General features: G+C 38.7%; 1 protein-coding gene across 14 annotated transcripts in view; it reads right to left on the reverse strand.

Annotated features, from left to right (window-relative positions):
• LOC117412450 (ERC protein 2) overlaps positions 1–16,805 on the reverse strand; it is a 256,504-nt gene that overhangs the window by 61,249 nt on the left and 178,450 nt on the right. For 13 of the 14 annotated variants that reach the window (XM_058999907.1, XM_058999908.1, XM_058999903.1 and 10 more), the window contains one exon: positions 7,106–7,315. In XM_058999907.1, the coding sequence (XP_058855890.1) occupies positions 7,106–7,315 (210 nt within the window). Of the gene's footprint in view, positions 1–7,105; positions 7,316–16,439; positions 16,711–16,805 lie in introns of those variants that run through there. The other variant, XM_058999911.1, reaches the window with a different exon arrangement.

Here is a 16,805-nt window from a genome sequence, read left to right on the forward strand (position 1 = left end):
AGGGTTCTGATAATCGTACTCTGAAATCTAGCAAACGCAAGTCAGTTAAAATAATACCATACTACCTCAAGTACTGACAATTATAGCGCAGGAACCATTAACTCAAGTTTTGCTGTCCACTTGCCCCATACTTAAAAAAAGGCCACAATTATGAAGACAAAATTGGTCAGGGGTCAAAAGAGTTATCACTCATCACAGTCTGAACTTTAAAGAAGACTTGGGTCAAAGGTTAGCAAATCTTAGTATTTGTAAATGCCCCAATGCTGTTCCCATGGTTATAGTATGCATTTACTACAGTATCCCATGCTGTACCATACCTCTATGGAATTTACTACGCTTACCTTCGCTCTGTCATGCTTTTACACTTTACTATGCTTTTGATCTGGTACACTTTTATAAGGGTCCCAACACAGTAATTGTGTGTAAGTTAATATACAAATAATCCAGAGTACATTTTCCATACATGTATATTGCATGTTACCTGCCAAACCCTTGACAGTTTATTAAAACTCACAATAAGTAGAAAGACTATATCTTTTTTTTAAATCTAACTGAAGCAGACAAGTTTTTTTTTATCATTGCATTAATGTTGAAAGTATCACTTCGTTCTCCGTCCATACTATGCACAGAAAGGGCTTCCAGGTGTCATCCGTTATTAAAAACCAGATGTTAGGATCGATAACTTGCTTGCTGTTGAATTAAGTGAAGAAATTTGACAGGGAATATAAACACAGCCATCATATAACCTAGTGCAAGTCTGGCTAAAATCCTTCTGCAATCCTTATAAATCTGAAGATGCCAAAAAAAAAAAAAGGAATTGGAAAGAATAGCAGATAGAAATTCTAAGCGCGATAAACATTTACATTTCTTTAGAGAACATTTGAGTCTTGGGTTTTCACAAATGTTTCTCCCACTCTGATGTAACTTAATAGTGATTTATTTCTGTACATGTAGGTTCAATGGTCCCCATGGTGATCCATTCCATGGAATGCTGTAAGCCACGAAACACAGTTGGGAGCAGCAGGGGAGTGACCAGTGTGTGTCCATCGCTGCTGCTGATGGGCACGGAGCTGTGTTGGAAGCAATAAACAAGTTGCTAAAAGGCCTGGTGACAGCCTTTATTTCCCTTGTGGGATATATGATTATATCATCACCAAAGGAAGCAGCACCTTTGCCAGGCTCAATCAGACTACTGAAATGTGAGCTTCCACTCCTCTTGTTTCTTCGTAAAGCTTTGCAGAAACTATACGTTGAATTGGTTCTCAGTGGAGCCCAAGGGCAAGCTGTGGTTCATCTGCTGCCCAAAAGCCCCCTTAGACATTTTATATCATTACTCTTCAGTATTTTGTGTCCCAGGGGAATACCATTCAGTGATGGAAGTTCTTATAACAGAGGGAAAAGGGGCTTGTGTTTTTTCTTTTTCTGAAGCTCTTTGGTAGCAAACATTCAACTGGGAATATCTGTGTGATAGCATCACACACCAATATTGTGAAAGCTCAACAGAAACTACTGTTTAAGAAATGTATCTAGCGTGTCTAGCATGACTTGTTATTGTTTGCTTGAGGTTTCGTTTTTATTTTGCTTAAAACATTTTTTTATGGTTTGCTAAAGGCTACATCAAAAGAAGGCTTACAAAAGGGAAGGCAACATAGGGGATACTGTGAGTGATTGAGACTCGGTAGGTAGATAAAAAGCCTCTCGTGAAGATTATCATATTTTTCAATAAGTGCTTGAAAATATACTGCATGTTTTCCATTGATCACCACATCACCATAGTGCACAGGCTCTAAATGCTGTCAAAGATGAGGTGCGTTCCTAGGGTCTTTAAAACCAAGTTCCTGCTTGCTCACTGGGTGCTTAGGATCAAAGAGAAAAAGGGGGTTCTGAGCCTAGTGCGTCAACATCAACATCCTTCATATCAGGAGCATCACTTTGAACCCCATTCTCGACAGGTGAAGTCTAAGCATGCATACTTCGGGGGCTGTGCGTTCTATAAATATCTTTCATCAATCTACTCACGCCAAAATGAACATCCCACTTCAGAACTGAAGCAAGACGGATTAGGAGGGATTGTTTGCCAATGGCTTTTCCCTAAGCAGCAAACTACCAAGAATTTGGTAAGGTATTAGGCTAACAAAAAGGTAAATCCAAACAAAGGCAGCCACAACACTGTGAGAATTCAATTTCTCACGTCTGATTATCAGTGATGTCCAAATCACCTCTCAAAAGAGCAGTGACAGATGAAGTTAACATCAATGGAAAGGAATGGATGGCTGAGGTAAGTAAACTGAGCTGGGTTGGGTGGGGGATGGAGGGGAGTGGTGCTGGGATGCCAGCATCACTGTTGAGCCTTCCCGTGGTGTTGTGGGCTAGTCGATAAAACACAGAAGACAGGAGGTGCCCACCTGATGACCTCTGCGAAATGCCTCACCCAGCCCATTCCTGATGGTGCTGATGCACCAGGGAGGAGGCAAATAAGCTGATCCCTGGAGCCAGCATTACACTGCAATTAATATAGAATTGCTTCATGATTTGTTTTCTTTAAAAAAGTTGTATTCGTGATACGTACAATAGCATTTAAAGATAATGGATATACATTAGCGTTTGAGTAAAGTCAGCTGAGGAATGCAAGGGTGATTGATCCATTGCATTGCATTTATCTGTCTCGTGACCTTCTTCTACTCCTCCCCTGACAGCGAGTCACATCATTTATTTTGTTAGCTATTTAGGTGCTGCTGTTTGATCTCTGTGCCGACCCTGCGTCCAAGCCTGGTTCTTCTAGGCCCAGTTCTATCAAGACAGGAGTTCACATCACTTGACTCACAAAAACATCAATTGCGGTTCCTTGCTTAAGCTTTATAATGTGCAAGCTAATCCTTTATGCCTGGAATACAATTAGCATACACTCGGGTCTCTTTATAAAAGGCAAATCTTATGACGCACATCTTAAGAGGCTTTGAACGTAAAGTGCACGCATAAACACAGGTGCAACAGTGGGGAAATGAGAAAATTATATTACTAACAGCACTAGCAGCAGATTGCACATCACAGTCTCTTGTTACTTTATGTAAGAACACAGTTCTGTGCTCTCATGTCAAGCGATGAAATACTGTTACATTAGCAGCCAAATAACAATAACAATTGCACAAATAACAATGGAGCTCCGTACTACCCTTTGTAAGAGACACTTCTTTACACAGAGGGGTGAGGGTAAGAATGGGTTACCTAGCCACGTTGTTGATGTTCAATCATTGAGATGCTTTATGATTTGACTTGACAACATTTAAAAAACAATATGTGTGGTTTGATTACAAATATACGTATTTGTAAGGTTATAAAACAACACAGTTTAAAACAGAAAACACTCCCAGTCTCCCTCGCTACAGAAATGGCAGCAGAAGTGTGAGTCCCTCCCTGAACGGGCTTGTAACGCCCTCCTTTGTGTGTCTGCTTGTGAGGGTTTAACATCTTCACCACCGCTCATTAAGATGTGGGCATTAGCCAGCTCCGAGGCCACTTAAATCAAACAGCTTTCTACTGTATGACCAAGTTAACATTCCCGTGTGTCGCTGCCAACTGTTTACTGACCATGTTTTTAAATGCCATTATGCTCAGTACTTTAGACGCAAGCAAACGTGAAATCTTCTGCAATTTATTCCCCAAATTTTGTTATTTAATATAATTTGTATCATGTATGGTTAAAATAGTATTGTTGAAATGATAAAAGACATCTGCTTCAAACTTAAATAAACCACCTTTAGCATCCCTATGGTTGGAAGTGAAGAGGTTAAATCTCTATTGCTCAATAAATATCCTGGGCTTCCATAAAGGTTCAGCTGAAATCATTTTTCTGTTTAAATTTAGTTTCAGATTTCTCGGTGAAGCATGGATACAGTTATGTTTTTTGGCGTCAAACGGGGCAGCTAAATACGAGCGTTTCAAACAAAGCATTGCGTGACCATCAAGCTTATTGATCCCAGCCGTTAAGTAAATAAGATGTTCCAGCAATATACTTGCATATTACTCGAGACAAAAATACAACGCACAAACCCCAAGCTTCCCATGAGCAGCGGGCTGTGAAATTAGATTTGCTTTGGAGAAATTTATAGTCTTCTTTGTAGTGCTAGCCGGTGACATACCGTTTAAATCACTCTTTTCTTGTAACTACATACAGATTTGCAACTTGAATTCCCTTTGTTCCTTTTACCTTTGTTCTGTTTTTCAGCAGTTTCCACAGGGACGCGGACTTACCCTGCTGACGTACGCACGTACCCTTCTCTCACTGCAGTTGGTAACAGTCTGCTCAGGGTATTTAGTTTGGGTTTCAGAAACACATGCAACGTGCTTTGGCCATTAAAAAGCTGCAATGCTCCCAGATGCATTGTAAGCGAAGCTGTATAATCCAATGGAAATTCATTTTGGTCTAATGTCTTAAGCCATGTATTTATTGAATGTATTCAATAAATACATGTATTTATTGAACTTTTTACTTTCTACTTCTTTTACTTTCTATTACAGACTGGACCAAAACTGAATTTTTTGAATAGCGGTTGCATTTGATACAGCACTGTGGGATGAATGTTGTGTGAAAAGGACGTTACATGATCCAGATTGAAAAATCTTTTGACTTGCTTTTTAGGTTTTTTGTTTTTGAACAGTTCCCACTGTACATTACAATGAACTTAAAATATATCTGGAATATGTAGGCAATTTGTATCCAAATCCTCTAAGATTTCTCTGGGACGATTCAGTGATTTCCTGATTTAAATCAAATCCTCTTGCAAATTACTTAAGGCCTTTTCCATGTGTACAATTGAACTTATATTCTTTCCGCCAGTATATTTACTCAGTGAATGTATTCTCTTTTTCTTTTACAACAGCTGACTATTATGCATTTACAATCTAGCCAATATCCGATGTGGTTTAGAAAAAAGACCAACATCTGTGCACAAAGTCAACAAACCACCCACTGCTAAGTGTAATATTGGACTACAGTTATCCCTGAGAAAGAGGTGTGTGTTATAATAAAACCACATGTCAATCAAAGTGCATCAAGGTACAGCCTGCACAATTCTATAGGATGCAGCCATACAGAGAGTGGGAAAAGTGACTCATAACAAAAGAATCTAAGCACAAGCTACAACCGGTGGACTGGGATTATACTACAGCCTCGTAAGATGGTTAAAGAGTTTTATTCTGCTAACTTTATTTTACAGTCCAGGAATGTGCCTTAAAAATAATTAATGTGTGCAGGCTTGCTTCATTGCAAAACAAGAAATCATTTATAAAATATACACCCATAGCAGAATTCTAACATAACAATAAAAACATGGCAACAGTATTCATGCTTTGCAAGTTGATGTATTTTTTTTTTAACCAATGCATCCATCCAAATTTAAACTTCACTGTAAAGTCTATAATCCTCCTACACAGTAAAGTTCGAGGTCTCTCTCTGTTCAAATCTGAATTAAAGTGTTACAAAACACCAAATATGTTACCTTTAGCAGTAATATACATTTTTCAACATACTCAGATTGCTTTGATATTTCTATTCACAGATCATAGGTCCTAAATCAGTTGGAAAAAACATTTCTCAACTTCCCCCAAGAGAAATGGAATTCATCCAGATCACGTTTCCTCCTGCAACAATGCAGGTGCTCTGATTGAAATGAATGGGGTATTGTGGATGCAGAAAGCGACAAGCAGTGTTGCAGTGTAATGTGGACACGCTATGATGCCTAGAAAAATAATTTAACTTTCTTCTGACGAAAGCTTCCAAAGAAGTTGAGAAACGTATTCCTCAGGTGATTAATGACCAGTGATGTGTGATTAAAAATATCAAAACATTATGCCAAAAATACATGCCACAGTATGTGTGATACACTGCCGTTACAGATTCTGTCCTGACCCCAGTCGGTGAGATAAGATTAAGTTAAAAGCTCCAAAACCACGAATGCAGACGAGCCTGGCTCTTTTGCATTGTGGTTAAGATGCTCGCTTGCGTTGCGTGGGGTCGCCGGTTCACGCCCAGCCTACATAGGTGCCGTGACCTGGAGACTGGCTGCAGTGCGCTTTTTGAAGTGCACACTGGGAAGGTGGGAGAGGGGGTGGGGGTGGTGGGGGGTGGTGGGGTGTGGACACAACAAAAAGAGACATGCAAACAATGTGCTAGAAAACAACATCCTCCTAAAAATTACAACTAAACAATAAAGTTCATTGTGAAGGTGTCTGAGGTGTCCTGATGGCTGCAGTTCAGGCTCGATGAAGCACAACACCCGACACCTGAGGATGATGTTTTTGAACTGCTGGAAGATTAACTGAAGCAACCAGCTAATAATAAAAATGACTGTCATTTGGAAAGCAAGTCTTATTATTCGTCCTGCAGGCAACAACATGATACGAGACACATGGAGCTTAATATAAACAGCAAAGTTCAAGGCCGCCTGGTGTCTTGTGCCCTAAAGCTCATTGCTTTCTTAATGAGACAAAACTAGGCTTTTAACTATATGTTTTCTGTGAATATTTACCACACATGTCTTTGCCCACTTCATTAGCAATTTAAATATAAACCGTGGTATATTCTGTTTCAAGGATTATTTATAGTTCAGCAGCTTCCAGGAATTAAGTCAATATATATTCTACTGTTTTCTCCCTGAACTGTTCACCCTTCTTTCTCGTAATGTAAGTATTCAAACTTGAAACGTGTCAAATTGGAAGCAAGTTTCTCTGTTTGATTTTCTTTTTAATTAACAGAAAAGCAGATGCATTTTTGCCAGTGAACTTTTCCCACTGCAGATTTTGCAGCCTGTTGTGTGCTAAGATGACATACTTTTCTTCATTTTCGGAACATTGACATACAAAACATTCCTGGTATATAAAAAAAACTAAATTACTTTAACCCTTTAATTCCCAGTTCCTGCCACATCTTAGCGCCACAACTGTTGTCCTGTTCTGGTGTATACTCAATAAAGGAGCTCGACAAAATATAAATATAATTCAGAAATGAAAAGGGTTGAAGAGGTACTGAAAAAGAAACCTAGGAGATGAAACCGCGCTGGTTTCTGATACTCTACAGATGGTATAGAAGAGAGCGAGAGAGGCTGACCTGATCAGGAGAGGGCCTGTGGTTGGCGTGCGGGGGTCTGGCTGGAGAGCGGTGTTGAGGGTGGTGCTGTGGGTGTGGGTGTGGGTGAGGATGGTGCTGTTGTGGGTGCTGATGTTGCTGCGGGTGGTGCTGTGGGTGCTGCTGTGGTGGGTGGTGATGGTGATGGTCATCATCATAGCTATCAGCCATCAGCTTCATCCGGTTTTGTGTCTGTGAACAAATAAAAGACACACATTTAGTGTACATCCGAGACCATCTTAAAACAGGCTGCGTTCACCTATGGCACCTCTCTGAGCTAAGCTGCAATAAACTTTATTTTGCATGGCATAAATCAGCCTTTAATCGTTATGAATAACCCACTTAACGAGGTTCAGTTAATACACAGTCAATGGACATGCATTAGGCGTGCTTGTGTGTCTCCACTATTGGTCTACCATTGCAATTGTGTGCTGGTAGTCTGTATGTATGTTGAGTATACTTACTAAGACTGGATAATCTCCTGCAGTATATACAGCCAGAAAGTTATTATTTATTTATTTCTTAGCAGACGCCCTTCTCCTTCCAAAATTCAGATTGCAGCACAGGTTGCCATGACACAGAAAGCACTTGTAGCTACCTACCTCTGAGCACTAACAAAATCCTGGTTCATACAGGGCGCTCCAAAAATCCTGTATACATATTTTTATTTTATTAAATAAGTCAACAAACAAGATAAGAATGAGAGCCCGGAATTCTCATCCATCAGTCTGGTGATTAATTATACATAAAAGGTAAAGTACATAAAAACTGCTTAAGTTGCCAAACACTGAAAGTGGTTTTAGTATGTTTACATACTTTTAAAAGCCAAATCTCCACAGTAAGTGTGGGCCTTGTATATCAAGTGGTAAAAATAACATGCGCTGTTCAGTAAGTATCTGTATCAGATAGGTGTACATCTATCTATATTCCTGCATACAGTAGTTAACCTTCTTGTCAGCTAACTTGCCTCAGGTACTAAAAGCTATTTACTCCAAATCACCAAACAAGAAATGAACAACTCAGACATTTCATTTATAGGCTTGTAAGTTGTGTTAAGTTGTTTCTTATTTGTTCTAGATTTGTAATTGTTCTTATTTGTTCTAGAATTGTAATCGTTCTTATTTGTTTTAGAATTGTACTCAATATAAACTATTTAAATTAGATTCACACCTACTCCTTCATTTTAAGACATTGTCAACCATAAGATTTTAAAACCATTCCATTGCACACCAACAGTTACTGTACATAAAAAAAATAGCATGCTGATAAAAAACATTGCTAACCTTAATGGATCAGTCAAGTAGACAAACATTTCTGCCAATGTCTTTATCATAACACTGATGAGGGCATTCGCCAAAATGTTTGCCTGGATGTGCAAACCTACCTACCTACCTACCTACCTACCTACCTGGAATAGTTGTTATTCTTTTTGGTATAAATCTAACTTTAAGAGATCAGATGCAACATACTCTTAATAATTAATAGATCTGGTGTGACTTGTACCAAGACATTACCTTTATTTGAGCTGTTTGAAAGTGCAGAGCAACATAGCATATCAAAATTAGTTTAGGGTGTAAAGAGGACAGGGCATTATTTAAACTGTTAAGTATTTGCCACTTTCTCCTTTTAATTAGCTGCAGCTCCGTGGCCAAAGACATGCATGCCAAATGTGCCCGGGCACAAGGCCACTGAGCTGCAAGACAGTCCCTTCAGCTGTCATCACATCAGGGGGGCATCAAGAGCACCCAGCACGCTAGTTTACACGGGGACATTCCAGAACCTCTTGTACCGCATGATTCAGACATGGCGGTTATGCCTATAGAGGCTGGTAATATATATAGAAAGAAAAGAAAAAAAAGAGGAAGGGGTGGGGCGGGGGGTCGTTTTGGACTAGCGTGGCGGCGGAGGCTGCCATTACCCAACCATTACGAAGCAAACTGGGATCTGAAGACCATTAGCAGTGCACTACATTTTCAGATTCTCGTCAAACATGGTATTATTTGGCTGATGGAGCTTGAGAGGGGATCTTTGCTGTCTCAATTAGAGAGCAAGTGTTTTATAAGAGAATGAGCCAGCAGGATACTTCCAAGTGAACCAAAGTGTCCCTGATGACCCAGCTCTGGGCACTGACTGGGGCTTATTGTAGTTCAGGCAGGATACTCAAGTACTATGCAGTGGTATATAATATACAAAATATATAGATGAATAAATAGTAGAGACTATTAACTAGTCTTGAGCAATATGCAGTAGTATCTAGTAGAAGCAACTATGTAATGTTTAATGGTATTACAAACTCCAATCAGGAAAAAAAAAAGGACTACAGTATTTTCACTTTAGGCTGGCCATATATATTGGATGCAAAATTGTCGAGTGAGATAATGTCTTTTAATTGCGATCTGTTTTTTGAGGGGGGATTTTGCACATGAAGATATTTTTTTTGAAAAGCCAGACTGTACAATAAATCTACTCCCGAACAATAGGCTAGACACAACAGGTCTGAATACCAAGGTCCACACTCAAACTATTCATTTCATCAGATTGTTCATTAAACAGTTTTGTTTTTGTGCTCTGTAAGTAGGTAGAATAAGTGAGAAATCTTTTGTGGTTCTGTGGTTGAAAGTTTTCAACCCACAGCTGTACTTTATTAAAACATGACTTTTTAATGCACTAGTGGGACAAGTGTCTCCTTTAATGAGGTGCTGGGGATTAGTGTTGTCATGGGATAAGAACTGTAAATATGGTCTCCATCAGGGGTCTGAACTTACGGACTATAGCTGTATGTGGCTCTTTCCTGAAAGGATTGTGGTTCTTTTATCTTGTGCGAGGCCACAAGGCTGCTGCACATGAACAGCCTTAGGATATTGATAAGCACAGAGAGCACACTGTTATAGTACATATTGCCGGCAGCCTGAGCAAGCGGTGAGTATAATGTGCAAATCAAAACGCTGAACAAAAAGCTGCATTGATGGTCCATTTTGAGATTTGTCTGGCCCATCCACCAAATCCGTTTCCAACACAAACTGCCTTAGACCTCTTAACGTGATAATAAACTTCACCAAGAAATAAATGATGTCTTTTTTCTTCTTTTCAACTCAATACAAAAACAACCAAACATATAATTACAGGCTGTTACAAAGCTAAAACAACCAGTTTAAAAGACAAAATGCATTACTTCAACTTGCAATAAATCCCCTCCGAGATGAATATCTGTAAGAAACATATCTGTAAGAACATGTACTTATTAAACATACTATTCCATAAACTAACATGACAGGCACATATAAAAATGGTACAGTACTGCGCCCACTCTCTCTCTGAAATCGGTAACCCAACAAGCTACTCCGTTGATGACTAAAACAATCAAAACCACATCGGAACTGCCAGAGAATCGCAAGAAAGCCACATTCTCATTCTGCAATTCTTGTGCACACAACAGAAGAATAGAACAGGGCAAGGCACTTTATCCCAGAAAGAGAGAGCCAAGCAGAGGAGAACACACAGAAATAAAAAGGGGAGAGATTGGCACTGCTTTACGCAGTGGTTAGTTGAACAAACTGGCACCCGGCCACACGCTTGGGATGTGTTCTGACACTGTCCGAGAGCAGGAAACGTTATAATTAACAAAATCCTTGTGTTGAGAATGGATACCATTTAGTAGCCAATCATCCATACACTCCAGGCATTGTGGACTGCTGGGCCTCTAGCAATAAGCATATGTGAGCTGCTATGCAATGCAATGGAGTTACAATGGGAAACCAGGGTATAACAATGTATTTACTGCTGATAAGAGCAGGTTTCTTCATTTAACCACAAAACACATATTGACCAATAAGCAGATACAATTCTAACTGGACCTCAGATAGTAAACATATGCAGTCCATTGACAAGAATAAGACATTGCACTTTCATTCAACTTCCTGTACATTCATACAAAAACAAATAGAGTATTTGAAAACCAAGAAACACACAACGACCACAGAGTGAGTCAATCACAAAGACATGGAACTGATGTCTAACTAAACACCTTATGTAATAGGTCAATAATTGCAATGTATACTTATTAACTAGGACCTTTGTTGCTTTGAACTTCTTTTAAAAGTATTCAGATGAAGTAATGAACTTAAAGTTCATTCTGCAAACCACCCACGTTTTATATATTGTATTTGTGCATTGCCTTATCATTTGATAGCCTTGAATTTCCTATTGTATCTTTCAGCTTATTCCAAAAAGGAATGCTAAAACTAAACAAGATGATATATGGAATACTGAAAGTGTCTCTTTCAACAAGGTGTTGGGGATTAGCTGTGTCACAGGATAAGAACTGCAAATGGATGATGTCATACTTCCAATTTGCTCGTGAAATTTAAACAAACCACTTCTAACAGTTCTTCCTTTTGAAGGCCAGCACTCAGCGTTATGTATACAAAGCAACTGGTACTGCTGAGGTAGGCTCCCTCTGATCATCTGAGCACCATGAAACGGAGAAGAAAAACCTCCAAATGTTGACCAGACGTCTTAAAAAATACTCCCACCCCCTCCTATTTATCTAACTTATAATTGGTCTGCTATAAAGGCAGGCGAAACTCAACAGAGCTGCACAGTGTTGGGCTGTACTATCTCCATGCTAGAGGAGAAAAGCTTGGTCTCCCCTTTAAACTTTCTCCCGTTGCTGCAGCTGCTGAACTTTCACTGCGTTTCTGCAGCTATTGGTGTATTCCTCTGCCTGATTTCATGGGGACTGAAGTATGAGCACCCAACTGAGCTATCAGCAGTAATTAAAATGACCCCAGGGTGACAGCTAGAGGGCAGGCTTGTTCAGGAGCCATCTCACCACGGTGATACTGAAGTAGACACAGTTTCTATGAAAGGCACGTTTGCTTGCTTTAGTAACAGAATGCGAAAGGCAATGCAGCACTACAGCTGCAATGTTAAAGCATATTTATGTAAATACAGAAACACTGAGATTCTGTATAGTGTATATACACCATGGCACAATCATAACGCAGGTTTTGAGGAAATAGTTAGCTGTAAAATAACATATAAACACATTAACTTGCAGGTAACTTATTTTTTTTAAGCCTCTATTTATGGGTCACATAGTACTTTATTTAATCTACACTGTACTGTAACTTGCAACTCTCAGACTGTGAAAAACTGAGATTATTAGCAGAAGTTAATTCTGCTATTGGGTTGTTGCATTTTTTACATCAATGTAGCCATCTATCAATGTGATGAAAAACGTGTAAGTGTTTGGCGTCACAAAGAATTCCATTTATGCAGAAAAGCATTTTGAAGTTTTTTCTTTTTTTTTCTCTCTTCCAATAACCTGCCTCAAATGGTAAATGATTAAAACCGCCAACAACATGGAATTGGTAACACTATTTCATGTTTATTCAGCCTTCAGCCATCACTTAGGCAACCACTTGTTAAATAAATAGCTTATTCTAATTCTAAAATCTTCCATTCTGTGCAAAATACAGTAGGGCAGAACTGCAAAAATGCACCTTCAGAAAACTGAGATACTTTTAAACTTTCATAGAAGAGGATACCTTTTCCTTTTTAGTCATGGTGTGTATCTCTGTGTCAGATTTGCCATTTTTGGTATTCACGGCTTTCTCTATTGGGAATGCCCTGTTTCACACAATCAGAAAAATACCCAAAAAGGCAGTCTGTACTATGATCAATGACTTAAAAAAAATGCAAATAGAAATATTTGGGTAAGTGCTAAAAAGATAAGTGTAAGTGTTACAGCAAATCCTTTTTTTCTTTTCTTGTGGCCATAGCCTTTGTTTCTAGAGACCAAAAGTCATGGAGACATATGAATCACTGTTGTAATAACCCTCATTCTTGTCATGCCTCCAACCCCAATGTTGACCAAACAAAAGCAGACCCCTGAGGATGTTGACGAGAGTAGATCGGAATACTGATAGTGACAAGCGCAGCCAACATCAATCATCAAGATCTGCTAAATACTTTCAATAAAATGCACTTGACCAGGGAAATTGTCTTCGAAACACGGTCGCTGCACAGAGCTGGAAAGGCACAGCTATCAGGCACCAATATTAAAATCGGACATATATACTGTAAGTGATTTCGGAAATGTAGGGTCCTTTCAGAGAAAACTGCCGTGATTTCTGCAAATTCCAGTAAACACTGGTCCTACCAATCAGTGGGCCCTGTTTACAAATCTTTAAAAGAACGTTCTTTCAAAGTGTGTTTTTGTTATTAAAATAAAGTTGGATTAGTCGTACAACTTTACAACAGTTTCACATACATGAACAGGAACGTGTTTAAATCCAGCTTTATGGACAGGTTCGACGCTGCTACCCAATCAGTACTCAGACCTGTGTCTAGTGAGTTGAAGTCGCTTTTTCTTTTCAATCTGTAGATACTTTCCAAGCACACAGCCCAGGCCTGGAGATCAGCAGGGGAACTTCCTGCAGACCCAGAGGCTACTGACTCTTTAGTGATCAAGTTTCAAAAAGCACAAATTCTCTGTAGTTACACATCTTGTTTCGCTGCCCAATACAGCAGAGTCACACTAATTAGACTACAAACACCAGTCTACGCTTACAAAGAATATATGCTATAGCAGCACTGTATTCTATATAACATTCAGAATCTGTACTGAGCTTTATGTTGCGTCTTGGTCATATAATATTAGCTCAATTCAGAAATCAGCCTCTTTACTATACAGTTTTAATGAATATGTAATTGCATTGTAATTATTTTATTGCGTTAAGAAAAAACATGCTGTTCAAAAACAGACACCTTTGCTTGTTCTTTTATGTTTCAAACACAATACAAAATATTGTGTTTATGACATTTTGTTGTGAAAATGATGCTTCATTTACAGTATGGATGTATATATGAATGTATGAATGTTGGTACATTCATACGCTCATGCTCTCCTTTTCGGGCCAACCCAACCACGACTATAATTATAAAGAGGCTATGTCAAAAGTGATATACAGCGAGTATTGTACTTGCATCTTTGAGCAATCAATATAGTACAACTGGTGCTTATAATAACCCTCTTACAGGAGTAAGGCGGCTTGCCTGTGTTTTCGCTAGAGCTGGTGGTGTTTTTTTTTTATGTACCGGTAGTCATTTCATAGCTTCAAAGGCACTGTGCATACATCTGTAACTCTAACCACTTAGAAGACATTTACAACCAAAGCCTTGTTTGAGAAAAGCCAACAAATTGTAAGCAATTCATATCCGCCTGAAGTTCACAATGGATTTTCATGGGATCAGGTTAATTGAACTGAAAAACCCTTGATTGACTGGTAATGGCCCTGGTGGCTTAGTAGCAATATGTAGTCGTAAAATTGCAATATTGAAACAGTCCTTCCAAAAATATTTTAGCAAGATGGTGTAAAGGGAGCTATGCTTTGATCAGTCATCTGGAGTTGGTTATTGCTAAAATGTTTCATTAACGCAACTTAAATGAGAAAAAAAAAGTGAAAAGCCTTGAAGCCCTTTGCCCTTTCCATGTTTCTTAACACTTTCAGAATGCCGACGTCTACACATGGTCTCAAAAGTATGCTTCATTAATTTATACTGCAGCTTCGTGTCGCTCTTAATTTGAAAACATATATATATACACTGTAGTTCTACAATGTTCACTTTAATATTGTCCTTTCAGAAAAATACAAGAATAATTTGAACCAGTTTTGGCCAGCAAAAAAAACCCAAAAAAAATCATGACTTAAAAAAGCAGAAGGATATTAACATATTTCAAATGATAATTGAGTCGTATACTGTCTTCATATCATTTTACATTTCAGCTTTATGTTTAAAACCGGTGGCATTGGTGAGCAACTAGAAACCTGTACCGAGGGTAAATAGTTTGCATGAATGTCAAAATACTTCTTCAATTGTTTGCAAAGAGAGAACAAGCTGCACTATTAAGCAGAGCGGGTATGTATTGGGACTTTGCATGCACTTATCAACTTGTGTTAAGAGTTCAAATACAGAAGTGAAATGACTGAACTAGCCCGTCAGTGTCATAGTGCTACAGTGATCCGTCCTCGTGGTGTGGTTATTGGCTTCAGAAGCAGATCCTTCTTAATTACACAACAATTTGTAAACTTCTTCACAAGCCCTGTGAGGTTATACTATGATTATAATGAGCACAGGAAGCTGCTTTTGTTAATGTTCCACTGTTAGTGATATATTGCTTAATCCCATGCTAAAAGTATGTGTGTCTCTGGCCCACACACAGCAAATGTGTTCAATCTGAAAGAAAACTAGATAAGTCAAAAAGGGGTCTAATACAGGCTTGAATACACTCATATATACATACAAACAAACACACTGCAAACATCAGTGATACATAAGATCAAATAAAGCTACCAGTCGTCTTTTTACAGCTGGCATCTTGCAGCTGTAAGAATAGTAATTACTGCAAACCCCTTTTTATCTGCGGCCAAGATTAAAAGCAATAAATCTAAGCTATGAAGGACAAACAATACCGCATAGTTACCATTTCAGTTTGCAATTAAGGACGGCTAAGATTTACAGCTCAGCTCAATTAGCAGCCATTTCAGTTTGTGATTAAATAGACAAACAGTGCTTAAACAGTGACATTACCTAAAAGGAAAGTTTGTGTATTTAAAAAAGGGGGTTTACAGTCATCTTCCGTGTCTGAAGCAGGTGTTTCTCTGTACTGTAGGGATGTCATGCAAAACACTCAGCACCAGGTGCTCACCCGTCATTGAACCTCTCTACCTCCAAAAATGTCTATTTCCGATAGCTCTGCTGTGCCCCCTGCATCAGGAATCAGCTCTATCGTACAGTGCACTAATTGTGGGCAATTCACAAAGCCTTTTAGTCCAAAGTGCCATTAGCACCAAAAGAGAAAAACATTCGTCCACTTTACAAAACTAAGAATACGTATGTAAGACCACTTGAATAGAATTATTTTATTATTTGTAAATTGGTGTTTTTTTTTCTGAATTCATAAAAGTGATATTTTAGAAGAAATTATCGGAAGGTGTTTTTCTAAACTGTGAATTACTATATTATTTCAATAATTTAGCCACTCAAATGGCAGCATGTGTAAAAGAACCACAGTGCCGTGTGTTACCTATTTAAACATTTACCAGTTAATACAGTATGATAGCAGAAAGACACAGGTTCACACAAGGCAGTGTCAAGGTCCTAGTGCCTGACACTGTCCAGGGTACAAGATTAACGCAACAGTCACTTGTTTATATCATCATTGTAAGCACACATCAGAAAGATAGATACAGAACATGTAATTGATGACTTAAACAAAAAAACCTCAAGTATACTAGGCACATTTTCAACTTATAAATAAAACCAATATTATTTTCTAAGAGAGCCAGATGTTAAAACAAAAACAAAAAAAAACAAAAACAAACATATTTCTCAAATTTGACAAAAATCGGGCAAGATATATTCTACATTTGTTCTGAGAGAGTATGGCCATCTGGTGAAATTATGTAGACCACAACCAGTCACTTGCACTTGACAAAAAGCAGGACTAGTCAATACGCTGGGTTGCTAATAGAAGACACTCTCCATCGGAGCAGGACATTCCTGCCAATTAGCCTCTTTCGCTGGAAAAGAAAAGACACCATTCAACAGCGCTGGCCATCTGTATTTTTAAGCTGTGGTTAGATTATGCTCATGGTCTCTTGGTAGACAAATATTT

The sequence above is a fragment of the Acipenser ruthenus genome, chromosome 25 (assembly GCF_902713425.1).
Source record: "Acipenser ruthenus chromosome 25, fAciRut3.2 maternal haplotype, whole genome shotgun sequence".
Lineage (NCBI taxonomy): Eukaryota > Metazoa > Chordata > Actinopteri > Acipenseriformes > Acipenseridae > Acipenser > Acipenser ruthenus.